The following is a 15,278-nucleotide window of genomic DNA, read 5'->3' on the forward strand; positions in this document are numbered from 1 at the left end:
ATATGCAAAAGAGTGTTTGTTTGTCCGTCTTTTTTTTCAGGCAATAACGAAACAACAAATCAACTTGATTTTGCACGGAGTTAGTTATGAAGCGCAAAATAACAAGGGCTTCTCTTTATCACGAAAGAAAAAGTGCCCATCAATCATGTGGGCTTTTTATTTCAGAAAAAAATTGCACAGGACTGAAGCCACGGGCCAGTCTTAGTTGACTATAATTAAGATTGATTAACGCACAATCTACCAAAATAATACAATAAAAGACATATACCTCACAAAATGTTATAAAGTTTCAATTTCTGGAGGACGGTACGTAACTCGATAATTGTCAAGGATAAGAAATATTTTAGAAGTAGTTTTTTACAATATATTTTTGTTTTACAGAAAATGAAACTTTTATGGTTTGCTTTTGTTGTGTTGTGCGCACAAGCACGCGCCGACCTCGATGCCAATCAACAAGGTGGTGAGTATCGTATTCTTTCTTTTTGGTTTATTCATATTTTGCTTATCAAACTCTTTGATGTAGCTATACTGCTAAAAGGCTATGTAACTCCAGCAGATAATTTCGTAAACTTAAAAAATGTAATTAAGTATATCCTTATGTTCTATTATATTAATATAAGTACATATTTAATGAGTACACACAGTTCAATAACAATGTAATATTCATAATTTGTACGATTTTTGTTTGGAAATTTTTATATTTTGATGTAGACAAAAGCCACAATATAAGATAACCCTTTAAAATTTTAATCATAAAGCTAGATAGAGATAAGTAGAGACTTGTTATTTGCTTTTATTATTTTACTTATCAGAATTTGGAATAAAAATATGAAAATATTAAAATTTTAGCTATGATGATTTTGGCTAGATGAATAATTAAATTCTTAGAATTTATTTATTAATCTTTACCCGTTGGGTTTCTTTAAAAACCGGAAAACATCGAATAAATTGGAAAGGCCTAGATATTCCAAAGTACATGGTAGTTGCTGCTACAATTGCGAAATATTTTACACAACATAAGTAGGCATCATAGATTGTAGGAATGAAGCGAACTTCAGAAAACGACTTTAAATATAAATATTTGAAACCTTCGGAAAATGTTGTCTGGAATGATGAGAAATTATTATTATAATTTAAGTACTTAGGTATCCAAATCTTTATTATCAAACCTTATGTAACACCGCTATGATCTTTTATCGATATTGACCATAACTGAAATCCAGAATCCAGGTATAACCCATAAAATATTTTATTTCAGAGTCAGATGTAAACTTCCATCTTGGAAGCAGTGTTCTGAATTTCAATTTGGTGGCACCCGAGCACGAGGTAACTGCGGAGGATGAACAACTCATTCAAGAGCTGTCAACTCGTGAACAACGTAGTTTCATCGCCGATCTCATAAAGAACACCCTGGAGAGCTTCAGACCCATCGTCATCAATGGTAATGACGACATCCCTCCCCTCGACCCCTTCCAAATAGACACCATTGGGCCCTTGTACTACATGGTCACTGGGTGAGTAAAACTTAACATCATTCTTTATACAGTCAGCCTAAATGAATGTAAACGTTGACAGGAAGATATTCCATAATAATTTAAAATATTATCCACATATACCTACATATATTCATTTGATGCAAATTGTAACTGAGTACATCTATAAGCTCTAATAATTCACCCTTTAATGAAATTTACCTTGACTCTTCTACAAAATTCTACAGACAAATCAGAATAAAATGTGTTTGACATACTTACAAACAGTTTTGTTTCGAATGGTTATGGATCCAAAGTTAGCGCTTGGGAACATTTATTGAAATCGGACGTGCGAGTTACGCGAACGGGTAGAGCAGCACCGTAGAGATAAAATACAACAATATTAAAATAAGGATAAAAAAGACAAAAGTCATTAATCGCTTATTGGATTAGGTTGGTTTTGTTAAACAACAAAGGCGGCGAAACTGCGACACTCTGCCCAGCCGAGCGCGATGGCGCTATGTGATAATTTATTCTATTTTACCAGCTACATTACAACCAAAATTGCAACTGTGTAGCGTCGCATTACTGTTCCTCTTGTCTGCTGTTTGACAAAACCATACATTTGACATACATGATACAAGATAAGACAATACACAAAGATCTTGATATTCAAAGATACTTTATAACCCTAAAAAGTGGACATTGGAACATTTGTCTTGAAAAAGATTTTTCAGAATTACGAATATACACAAGTCTCAATGCCTCACGTCACAGTTTGATATTACAACTATATCAATACGTTACTAATAATCATAGCTAATATATGAATACGATAACCTAGTAGTAAAAATATACCTATAAAAATAGTCACGCAAAATATTGCATATAATATGATTGTATTATAAAAATATTATTGTCCATTTTTCTAAAATAAAAACCCCCACCGAAAATTACTTAAACTGCGTTATCTATATTGTAGTCGCCTTGAATCTAAGTATTAGTATTATTTAATAGGGCAAATAATACTATGGTGTTACACTTATTTCTGGACAAAGAAACTGCATCTGATGTCTAGTAATTGAAGCAATAAAAGAAATACCTAGATTATAATTCACAACAAAGTTTGTGAGGATGTTTGTATGTTTATATCATAAATTTTATGTATATTGACGATACACGCAAAACCGCTAAATGATTTGAAAGAAATTTTGTCACTTTGATAGTTTAAGCCATGGATAATGCAAGCAAGTCTGTAGCTTATTTTTATCCTGAAAAGTATATACATATTATGTACACAAATGGAATTTTTTCTCCGCGAAGAGCTATCAAGCTGGCGGAATCGCGAGCAAAATTTTATAATTAACAAATAAATAACTATCTAGGTACATACCTACCTCTACTAATATATACTGCTGAAGAGTTGATTTGCTTGTTTATTTGAACGCGTTACACTCAGGAACTATATAGCGACCTCGTTTTTTTGCACTAACAGGAAGCTAGCTACGTTACTTCTTAGTGCTATAGGTTACTTTTTATTCCAGATAAACTTTATCACGCGGGCGGAGTCGCAGTAAAATCTTATGTTAAATATGGATTTTATTTAATTACTAGCTTTTCCCGCGGCTCCGCCCGCGTTATGAAGTTTTTCAGGCTAAAGTTTTCCGTTATGAAAGTAGTAGTTTCCCGGGACCCTATGTTCTTCCCAGGGTCTCAAACTGTCTCCATACCAAATTTAATCTTAATACGTTGGGTAGTTTTTGAGTTCAACACGTTCAGGCAGGCAGATGCAGCGGGGGACTTTGTTTTATAATATATTTTTTAGAACTTTTTAAGAGGAACAATCCCGTCATACATCATTGTTGCATAACTTTAACCGTTTATGCAGTGCACGCAACGGAAGCTCTCAAAACTAATAAATTGTCCCCGTTTTTGCAACATGTTTCATTACTGCTCCGCTCCTATTGGTCATAGCGTGATGATATATAACTAAGAGCACTCCACGAACAAAGGGCTATTCAACACAAAAAGAATTTTTCAGTTCGAATCGGTAGTTCCTCAGATTAGCCATTACTGCTCCGCTCCTATTGGGTATAGCGTGATGATATATAGCTTATAGCACTCCACGAACAAAGGGCTATCCAACGCAAAAATAATTTTTAAGTTTGGACCGGTAGTTCCTGAGATTAGCCATTACTGCTCCGCTCCTATTGGGTATAGCGTGATGATATATAGCTTATAGCACTCCACGAACAAAGGGCTATCCAACGCAAAAATAATTTTTAAGTTTGGACCGGTAGTTCCTGAAATTAGCCATTACTGCTCCGCTCCTATTAGGTATAGCGTGATGATATATAGCCTATAGCACTCCACGAACAAAGGGCTATCCAACGCAAAAATAATTTTTCATTTTGGATCGGTAGTTCCTGAGATTAGCCATTACTGCTCCGCTCCTATTAGGTATAGCGTGATGATATATAGCCTATAGCACTCCACGAATAAAGGGCTATCCAACGCAAAAATATTTTTTCAGTTTGGACCGGTAGTTCCTGAGATCAGCCATTACTGCTCCGCTCCTATTGGGTATAGCGTGATGATATAAAGCCTATAGCACTCCACGAACAAAGGGCTATCCAACGCAAAAAGAATTTTTCAGTTTGGATCGGTAGTTCCTGAGATTAGCGCGTTCAAACAAACAAACAAACTCTTCAGCTTTATATAATAGTATAGACGCATTTATATAATAATTTAATGCTAGGGTGCGCGCGACAGCACAAGTAAACGACTTCCGTGTCGAAGGCCTTCGTTGGTACATCGTGGACCGCGTCACCTTTAATGCATTCAGGCTTACATTGGGAGTTCATGTTACCATTCCATGGATCACCGTTACCGGTAAGTAATAAATATATTTACATACAATATACACACGCACTGCCTTATCCATCAGGGGTAAGGTGTAGGCAGAGACCTATTGGGTGCCACATGCTATTTTCTACGATTTTGATACTATAGCCTCTTTTACATTTATAAATCTTAACATGCATTTTTGCCAGTTGAGGCTAGTTCGGAATCCTATCATACTTTCCACGTTTTGAAGATTAATAATATTAGGTGTATTTTATTTGGTCAACATACTTTCTCCTCGGGTGCCCCTTTTCAGATGTAACAATTAATTTGATGTTTTTCTATTTCTTATACAGGTTCGTACAACACTCACGCTGCGGTGTTGCTCATTAACCACAGAGCTAGCGGCAACTTCAGGTTAGTGTCTGGAACTCTAAATTACACATCACGCCTTTTATCCTCGAAGGGGTAGCCTGGTTGCGCCCAGGTGCAACCAGGGGTACCACTTTTCGTCATATATGTTCCGTCCCATGATTCGACAAGGGTAAGCCTATTACCATATCGGGCACAAATTTGAGACTTAATCATAAAATTGTGACCGGTAGTTCGAGGTACTAGTGAGGTGATAGTATCAGATTCTTAATCCAATGAAATTATTTGCAGATAGTTTATCGAATACGATAAAAAAATCACGTTATTGGAAAGTACATAGAATTAACTATTGATAATAATTGGCCGTGTAATGGCTGTGATTTCCTAAATTATATTATGTACACTAATCCTAATATCGCAGGATTCCATCTAAAACCAGCTATCGTAATCCGAATTAACTAACATGCAGGTGTGCCTTTTGATAAAGAAATTATTGTGATATTAAAACAAGCATCGTGATAATATTTTCAATTTGAAAACAAAAAATATTACGTCGTTTCTCCGAAGGAAGGGCGTTGTAAGCCTAACACAGTTTTGACTACAGCAGCTATTATCGGTCACTATTGTTAAATGTTGTTTTAAATATGGTTCACTATAAAGATTTTATTTTTATTATTTTTTCATATACGTACTTTTATTTTTATACAAAGAGAGATAAATAAAACAAACGTAGATACTAGATAGATATGGATTGAATGCCTTGGTGGCGTACCTAGTTGTATTGCGTGCGGATCTCGGGTCGGACAAAAATATTGAGTTTTTCTGCTTGGTATCACAACGGAGTCTGGAATTGTGCCCGGGTAATGCCAATGGGCTCGCCAGTCAATGCCTCTTTAGAGTAGCTGCAGAGACGTACAAGAAAATCCTTCACCACGCGGTAGTGTTCTCAACACGTTTGCCAGCTATTTATTATAAATGTCCTTAAATAGCCAGCGATTCGTGGCTGTGTTTCTCCTCTGCCGGTAGGCAGCTTCACGCATTTTTCCCTTATCAGGGCTACCTGAAAAGGGAAAAATGCGTGAAGCTATTTATGTATGTAGGTAATAAGTATATAGATAACTAAATAAGTATAAGAACATCAAACGTAAAGTCATTCAAAAATATACGGTTCGTAATCGTTAAAATTAAAGAACTAAACCGTAATAAGATTTAGCGGTCATTAGATAATAAAGATGTCTAGCCGAGACCTTGCTATTTACTTAGCTCTTATTATAACCGATAGGTACGTTACAAATGTATCAACGTATTTTTCTGTAAATAATATAACCATGTTCCTATTTTGTTTTAGAGTTTTCATAAACCGCATTGATGTGGGCGTTGACATGCGCTTGGGAACAAACCTTATTGGAGGACATTTGAAGCTTCGGGAGTTGGACATTAAGATTGACATCCATGACACATTTGTGAGTTATATATTTTTTTGTAAAAGCGATATGGCCAATTACAATAAATTAGAATTGGAAAGCTGAGTATATAATATGCAGTATATTCAAATACTAGGGATATTAGAGTCCCTCACCAACACTAGGTTGCCGATAAGTAAACAATTAATCATTTTAAGTGGAATAGGCACCTATAAGTAATATTTTGTTCTGCTATCATTAGAAGGCTTCTACGTCACACGATCCTATTTCGCTACGGCTACTTACCGTATTTTTACTAAGAGGCTTAACATTTGATATCTAAGTACAAATGACTAAGGTTTCGTAGAAGGTCGAAAAGGAGATCTATGAGAGCGGCCGCATTAGATGGTCAATGTTTTAGGCGTATAAATTTGTTACTATGCTATCATGATTTACCTGTAAAGAAGCCTGGGTTGTTACAGAATTACTGCCATAATAATATAATTAATACTAAGTATAACTTTCTTTTTAATTTCCAGATCCAAATCACTGGTATGACCGGATCTTCTCTTCTCAACAATTTCATCAGTTCCACTGTGAATTCTCTTACCCAAGATGTTATTCAGAACGAGATGGCAAATGTTAGCGCCATGTTGAGCGAGGAGCTATTCGATAGCATCAATGAAATTCTTAAAGACTACACCCTCGCTGATATTTTGGGTTAAATAAACTATTATGTACACTTGTACTTTTATATTTGTTTATTCTGTCGTACTAATTTACGGTTTTGTAATGATAATATTGTACCTACATGTAGAAATATTTTGAATCGTCTTATAGTAGAAACTGAGGACTGCATATCTTCTGTGGTGTGATCGACAAGTTTCAACAACTCTATCCAAACCTGAGATATACACCTCATTGGCTCATTATTTCAAGGGCCTATGTTAATTCTTAATTATGACAGAAAAATGAAATTTTCCTGTTGGTAAAAATTAGAAAGATAATTGGTAAGTAGTTTACTTAAGTACCTAATTCGTTCTTCGTCCTACACCCATGTTTCGAGGTTATTGATTTTTTTAAAGAAAAAGACACAAGATCTTTTGGTATATAAGGTAAATGTACCATATTACGGTATATTAAGGCATTTGCTACTTTGAAGACGATTTTCAGAAAAAGTAGAAAGGCGCTAGGAATGAAAACTATTTTATTCGAATGACTGTTATTATAAGATGAATTTAGAACATTATATAACGTCGTAGCCTTTAATTTATAGAAATAGTTGTTATTTTGCGGCACCTCGAGTTTGTCTCTAATTCCGTGCGAAAATTTGGTTCCTAACATACTTAATTCCGGAATACGTTGTACGTAAATCCGTGCTATGTTGAAGCATACGTTTTCTATATAAAATCAAAAACAAAATTAAGTGTCGTCAAGTATATACTTAAATAGACTAAAATAATTATAATTAATGAAATAAAAATCCAAAATTTGTCACAATTTTAAATATTTCTTAAAATTACTTCCATTCAAAAATGGAAAGATAATGAAGTCAAACTTAAAAAAGGAATATAGGTGAGTACCTAAATTGAAATAATCAACAAACAAATAGAAATTGATCTTCATTTCACTGCTCTTCTTTTCTCTTTCTAATATATCTTTGGTTACTGGAAAACCCATTTGTGCCATTATTATAACCCATTTAACTATAAGAGATTCCTCTTTCGGGGTCAGTACAGTTAGAACTCCCGTATGATCTTGATTTTGTATTTTTCATGCCCTTTTCATATAGCGTTTGTCTAGAAATTTTATATATTTTGGAAGCTTTTTAAAAAGATATAGTTCCATCATTAATTTCTTTTAAAGCCTTTTGAAGGGTTTCGGGCGTATAATTATTTTTTACATCAGACTGTTATTATAACTATTATATTTGTTAGTAACTTCGTAAAATTATTAACTCTGTAAATGATACGCAAAAATGACCCGAAACACCGCCCCAACCCCCTCCCCATTATCATTATTTATGAAAAAAACACAGAAACTACTTAATGTTTTTCTACCTCCCCAAATTATACTTTGGGTATACCAGAATAAAGGACATGAGTGAAAAACTCGTGCACTTCATTACGGGCGTCAAAACTATGGATTTTATTTAATATTTTTAATAAAATTTCTTAATCTATAATATAAAAATAAGTCGGGTTTTCCTTCCTGACGCTATAACTCCAGAACGCACGAACCTATTTCCACGGTTTTGCATTCGTTGGAAAGGTCTCGGGCTCCGTGAGGTTTGTAGCAAAGAAAATTCAGGAAAAATTTCAAGAGAAAAGCAGGAAACAGGTAAAATCATTTTTCACATACAGCGCCATCTCTGATACATAGCATGTACTACAACGGCGCCAGTACGTGGTGTGTGAGTATCCCTCACGAAAATAAGTACGTTTCATTTTAAGTAGATGGCGCCGGTGCGTGATACATTGTTTGACAACAACTCTTTGTACTCTGCTCAGTTAATTATTGTGTTGGATAGCCCTTTGTTCGTGGGGTGCTATAGGCTATATATCATTACGCTATGACCAATAGCAGCCGAGCAGTAATAAAACATGTTGCAAAAACGGTGAAAATTTATTAGTTTTGAGAGCTTCCGTTGCGTGCGCTGCGTAAACGGTTAAAGTTATACAACAATGATGTATGACGGGATTGTTCCTCTTAAAAAGTTCTACAAAAATATATTATAAAAGAAAGTCCCCCGCTGCATCTGTCTGCCTGAACGTGTTAAACTCAAAAACTACTACTACTTAGATGAAATTTGGTATGGAGACAGTTTGAGACCCTGGGAAGAACATAGACTCCCGGGAAAATACATAGCGTGACTTTTATAACGGAAAACTTTAGCCCGAAAAACTTTATAATGCGGGCGGAGCCGCGGGTAAAGCTAGTAGTATATAAAGTCACATGACAATTATATGCATACCATCAATATAAATATATATTTTTTATGGTTTTATATAATAACATTAATTTAAAGTTGATGGCGTACTACGCCAATCCGTTAATTTGACATGATTAGTAATAATTTCAAACTCGATTATAAGAGGTAAAACAAAAAAGAAACATATAAGTACCGTTATTACCTCACAATAATCTGCCTTCACCATTAAATTTCTTGATATTAAATTTATAAAGAAACTTAACACCAGTCTGAAATAAAAAACAAAACTATTTCGGACTGATTTGCCAGTATTGCGGCATACGTACGCAATATTGTTCACCGCCTTAATTCTTTGCACATTATGACCGTAGTCAGAAATATGACAATTTCGCTAAAAAATATGCTTTATAATAACTCGAATTAGCTATAAAACACTCTGTTGATAACTACTAATCAATCATTTCACAAGTTTATATTCAATTAACTTACCGGTATCATGTGAAATTCTTATGAAAATTACACTGTCCCTTACGATCACCGACAACAGAGCCGTACGGAACTAGTGTATTTGCGACTGACGCTTTCAGAGGCTCGACACGTCGCGGCGTTTAGAATTATTACTTAAATTTGAAAATTGTGTTATTTAGGTTGTATATAAACTATAGTCGATGTGGGTACTATAAAAATCATGATTTTAATGGCCGTTTGCTTATTTTGCGACAAAAATTAAAATGATCCGGCATAATGTACATTATGCCGGCATAGTGTACCTTATTATATTCCAATCATTGTGCAAAAAATCCAGTACATTAGACAGTAGGTAGAGTTGGTTAAAAAATATAACATAAAATGGTGAGCCCGTGAAATGGTAATTTTAATGGCATAGGCCACATATGACCATGGATTTTCTATAAAAACCTGGTGTACTTAATAGGTACTAATTGATTGAATATTTCCTACAGTTCTGATTTAACCCTCTATGTCTCCAGTTTGTTCTGATTTCTTCAATGCTCACAATTGTTTCAATCCTTTGTCACATTTTTTAAAATGTGTGTGCCTAGTGAAACATGTCATTTTTACTTTTTCAATTTTACAAGAAGAATTTGATTTTATCTGCACCACTTTAAATATTTTAATTATCAACGACATTCTCGTTAAAAATGAGGATATATTCTTCTTACGTCTTAGGTTCTACATTACTTACTTTGTGATATAAGTAGTTTGATTTTAATCCTTTTCGGTCTTTGTCAATATATAAACTATTATATAAATTTGAAGAGTTTCTTTGTTTGTGTGAACAAGCTAATTTCAGGAACTACTGGTGCGAATTAAAAAATCTTTTAATGTTTGATAGCCCATTTATAGAGGAAGGCATCAATGAAAAATGTTGCAAACCGGGAAAAATGTATTATTTCTGAGCATCGATATATATACTACTTACTAGACTTGGTGTTCCGAACATTCATTGTGTTCAACTAAATTTAACTGTAATCCATTCAAAACGATTTTAGTATGGTGTCAATATTGATGCTTTTGGTTGTGTATGGAGTGGCGCTCATAATATAAAAACGTGAGTCTAAGTGCAAATTCAGTTTGAAGGAATTATTCCTCTTAAAAATTAAAAAAAAAAGAAGTAACTAAGTATATTATAAAAATAAGTCCCCGCCGCATCTGTATGCCTGTATGAAGGCGATAAACTCTAAAACTACTCAATGAATTTCGGATTGATGGCAAGACATAGGCTACCTACTATCTTTTTCCGGTAAAATATATAGCGGGACTTTAATCCAAGGAAACTTTTTCACGTGGATGAATCCGCGAACAAAGACTGTTGTATTATATATGACAACATTTAATAAATAAATGTAACCCAGTTTTTGTTGAGTGTATCATTCAATTACCTTGTTGAAAGTTATATATATAATTCTTGTTGAAAGTTTTTTTTATTATTTATATATTATTATATAAGTAATATATATATTGGACAGTAGACATGGTCCGGCTATTTTTGTCTACAGAATAATTGCATTAGCCAAGCGAACCCATTTTTCATGTTAAACGCATAGTTAAGTATACATATTATTTATTTAAAAGGTATTAGTGTAAAAAATTTATTCGTAATAAAGTAAACAGAAGACTTTTGTTTTTGTAGATAATTATTTCAGTATGAGAAAAAATTATCGATAACACAAATCGATTAATCTTACATCACTAGATCACTGCTCAGAAATAGTAAAGCTTTTTGATAACAGATGGGGCTTTTAATAATTTATGTAACTTTCTGAAATGATCTAAGACAAAATTGTATAAAACAAATATTATAAAAGCGACTTATTACCAATGGGTAATCAATTCTAGAATACAAATTTGGTTCTGATGTCCGGTCTATGACTAACTATACTGTTTGTCTTTGATAGTAACATTCCTGTGAAAGGCTAGCATGGGAATGTATGTGATCGATATCGTTAAAATATCTATATTAAATATTTATCATTAAACATCGATATTTGTAACAATCCTTGTTTATATTTTGCGTTCGCGGCTAATAAAAATAGAATTGGAGTATGATATCCGTTTTCTGAACTGCATTCCGAATGTCTTAGCGCGGCTTTATTTCAAAACAAAAAAAAATGCAATTGTCTTTGTCAATTATGTCAATTGTCAGTTTGTCAATTCCCAATCCCAATATCTACTTCAAAATCTACTTTCTTGTTTTGAGAATTGTGAGTTCTTGTATGGAGCCATTTTTAAAAAGGAAGAATTATTATTGTTGTACCAATTGGCCTTGGATGAAATTTTATATGCTTATGGAAACTAATAATTGTAGCACTAACAATAAATAATGGCTGGTAATTTTTGGCAAAGTTCGCATCATCAGCAATGGATATTAGACAAACAGGATCTTATACGAGATCGCCAACACGATTTAAATTTTTTGACTGAAGAAGAATATCAGAAAATATTCAACTTCTTTGCGAGTATTATACAAGTCTTAGGCGAACAGCTCAAACTACGTCAACAAGTGATCGCAACTGCCACTGTGTACTTTAAGAGATTTTACGCGAGAAATTCATTAAAATGTATAGATCCCTTGCTGTTAGCGCCTACATGTGTGTTTTTAGCGTCGAAAGTAGAAGAGTTTGGTGTGATATCCAATTCCAGACTGATCACAACATGCCAAACTGTAATAAAGAACAAATTTAGCTATGCATACGGCCAACAGGAATTTCCGTATAGGACGAACCATATACTAGAATGCGAATTCTATTTATTGGAGAATCTTGATTGCTGTTTGATAGTGTATCAGCCTTATAGGCCACTACTCCTGTTTGTGCAAGATATTGGTCAAGACGATCAACTCCTCACATATGCTTGGAGAATTGTGAATGATTCACTAAGGACTGATGTTAGCTTGTTATACCCACCATATCAGGTTTGTGTGTTATTTAAATATCACCTTTATTTGTGACATACCAACTATTATTGAGGTTATTTTCTAAATAACATGTCATTAAGGAGAAAGCCACATAAATTTTAAATAGAAATATGTCATTATTATACCTGACTTGCATTTATTGTAAATTCCCTGTTCCTTGCACCTCTGTAATGCAAATTAAATGAAATGAATTATGAATAATAATGAAATAAAAGCTTTACTGTAAAATAGCAGTAGGGTATCTTATCTGCCTGCCAATGTCATGACATTAATGTCATAATATATTTTTCATTGCCTCTCAGATATTGGAATTGTTTGTAGAAAATTTATAGTAAATATACCCATACTTTAGTTTTTAAAGGAAAGTATAACAATTACCATCACCATCAAGCACAAAAGGTCCACTGCTTAACAAAGGCCTTCCAAAGAATTCCAGATGGAACTGTCGAAAATGGCCTGCATCCAGTGTGTTCCTATGATCTTTATTGAGTCATCTTATTACATATTTTTTTATTATTAATATCAGTATTATAAAAATGATTTCCTGAAAGATAAGTAGATCCAATTTATAGAATTAAATTCAAAATTCTAAAATAAATCTGATTTTTATTATTTAGTATTTTTTTTTACAGATAGCAATAGGTGCTTTACACATAGCATGTGTAATGCTTGGTAAAGAGAATCTGAAACCATGGTTTGCAGAGCTCAATGTTGACATGGACAAGGTATGATAACACTTTTGGGTCCCTTATACTTATAGTAGTAATGCTTAACAATCATATCTAAAGAATTCAATTTTTGCATATAATTTCATATGAAGTTTCAAAATTTCATGATATTTTATTAGATGTAGACTATTTCTTTTAAATATTTTTATTTTTTTTATAGAATAAAATTCTTAATAATCTTTGCTGTTAGCATTAAAATTAATTTATTTTTCAGATTCAAGAAATTGTTAGAGCAATAATAAATTTGTATGAAATGTGGAAAAGTTATGATGAGAAGAAAGAAATACAAGCACTTTTGACGAAAATGCCTAAACCAAAACCTGCACCTCAAAGATAATAGTGTATTTATTTATTTTAAATTAACAACCTAAGTTCAAAAACTGTTCTGATAGTATTAAACCTATAGATGGTATTTTGGACCAAAAGAACCAAAGCGGTCTAACTATCACAATAGTATGGCTACTGTTTATGTATTTAAAAGGGATTATTAAAATAGAGACAGTGGTTTTCATTCTAGTAGCATTTTATTGTCATTTGTCCACTCTGGTTCCCATAGCCTGATTTCTGTCATTTAATGATGTCCAAACATGTTACTATTAAGATTAAAACTTACAGCCTAAATTAAATTAATCATATTTTTCTACTAATATGTTACAATAATTGTATTTTTATACATAGATTAATTAAAAAAACATCTAAGTTAACATTCAATATTTTTTTTAAATATTATACTAAATTGAAATATTTGTCCACTCCACAAGATGGAAACCTATATTTGTACCACATAATTAATATATTTATAATTGTTTTATACCTTACGAAGTTGGCGTGCAAGCAGCATGTACAATATTTTTTTATGTGTTTGATAATGTATTAGAAATCGCATTTTTTATTTCTTCCCTCCATTCGGTTGCTATGCTCTGTATCGAAAAGGCGCGCCGAGTCAGAAAATCGACGGACTTTAATTAGCGTGCTATGCTATGAAATTGCGTTCATTAGAAACGCGACGCAGCGCGCTAAGTCAGCTTACCTCAAATAAAAATGATAGCTTGTAAAATAAATGCGATACGTTTCTGCGCGGTTTGATTATTTAATCGATGCTGGACATTATTACTTATATGTTTAGAATCACTGAATTGACCCTTAAAAATATATCTATGTATACTAATCTGTATATCACTATCAAGAATTAATAAGGGCGATGAATTTGTTGTAAATGTTGTTAGTATTATATCAATGAAATAATTTAGTTTAACTTGTAATTTTATTAAGCATAAATGATTGACTCAGGAAACAACATAAATGGGTTTCTATCTATTCAAAATCTGGTTTACATAAGTTCAGACTTTAGTAAGTGGTAATTAAAATTCAAATGTAATTTTTTTATTACCTTGTGACGGCTTTTAGCTTTTATATTCCTTGGTCCCATGACTTGTTTCTAATTAAACATAATTAAACTTACTTGTACATACTCAGTATTTAATTTTCTAGCATATCTATTTTAATATGTATAAGGAGTAAACTGCGTTCTGTTTGTCATAAGTATGTATTATGATTACAATAAATCTTTTGAGTACAATCGCCTCCTTTTTTATATCTCCATAAAATTAACGGTATCTCTTACAGAGTGCCTTCGGCATAAAATCCCGCTTCATTTAACGTGTGCACACACTGCAGAACATAGGCCATACGCAGGTATGGTTAGGATGCAGATCCTAACTCACACGTTTACCGGCTCTACGAAAAGCGCCACAGTTTGCGCCGGGTATTGGATACTCTGCAAACCATCCGCTATTTTCAATAAACTATCCCAATCGCTTTTGTGAATTCACCGTAGAAATGGGCAAATCAGAACAGACTTTTTGACATGCTTACAAAATATTTTTTTGGAACCGTATCGAAGATTAAGATTGAGATTGTTTACTGAAAACGGGCGTTAAACTCCAAGCAGGTATTATGAGTAATCATACTCACTCGATAGGCAACTTAGTCGTTCAACAATGGTAAGAGTCACCCTGGCATAAACACAAGTTTTCATTGTCAGAAGTTCGGGGCAGTAAGTATAGTAACTAGCAATTGTAAGTATATCTA

At 33.3% G+C, this 15,278-nt stretch overlaps 2 protein-coding genes across 2 annotated transcripts; both read left to right on the forward strand.

Moving 5' to 3' along the window:
* Positions 1–245: 245 nt before the first annotated feature.
* LOC115445110 lies at positions 246–6,839 on the forward strand. The gene is made up of 7 exons (XM_030171211.2): positions 246–306; positions 382–460; positions 1,259–1,514; positions 4,231–4,364; positions 4,673–4,733; positions 6,037–6,151; positions 6,631–6,839. Exons 2-7 carry the CDS (start codon positions 385–387, stop codon positions 6,814–6,816), a joined length of 828 nt encoding a protein of 275 aa, XP_030027071.1. The 5' UTR covers positions 246–306; positions 382–384; the 3' UTR covers positions 6,817–6,839.
* Positions 6,840–11,699: 4,860 nt separating this feature from the next.
* Positions 11,700–14,766, forward strand: LOC115445117 (cyclin-C). The gene is made up of 3 exons (XM_030171220.2): positions 11,700–12,456; positions 13,092–13,184; positions 13,402–14,766. The coding sequence occupies exons 1-3, from the start codon at positions 11,866–11,868 to the stop codon at positions 13,522–13,524; spliced, it is 807 nt and encodes a 268-aa protein (XP_030027080.1). The 5' UTR covers positions 11,700–11,865; the 3' UTR covers positions 13,525–14,766.
* Positions 14,767–15,278: the final 512 nt, after the last annotated feature.

Source organism: Manduca sexta, chromosome 28 (genome assembly GCF_014839805.1).
Source record: "Manduca sexta isolate Smith_Timp_Sample1 chromosome 28, JHU_Msex_v1.0, whole genome shotgun sequence".
In the NCBI taxonomy this organism is placed as follows: Eukaryota; Metazoa; Arthropoda; class Insecta; order Lepidoptera; family Sphingidae; genus Manduca; species Manduca sexta.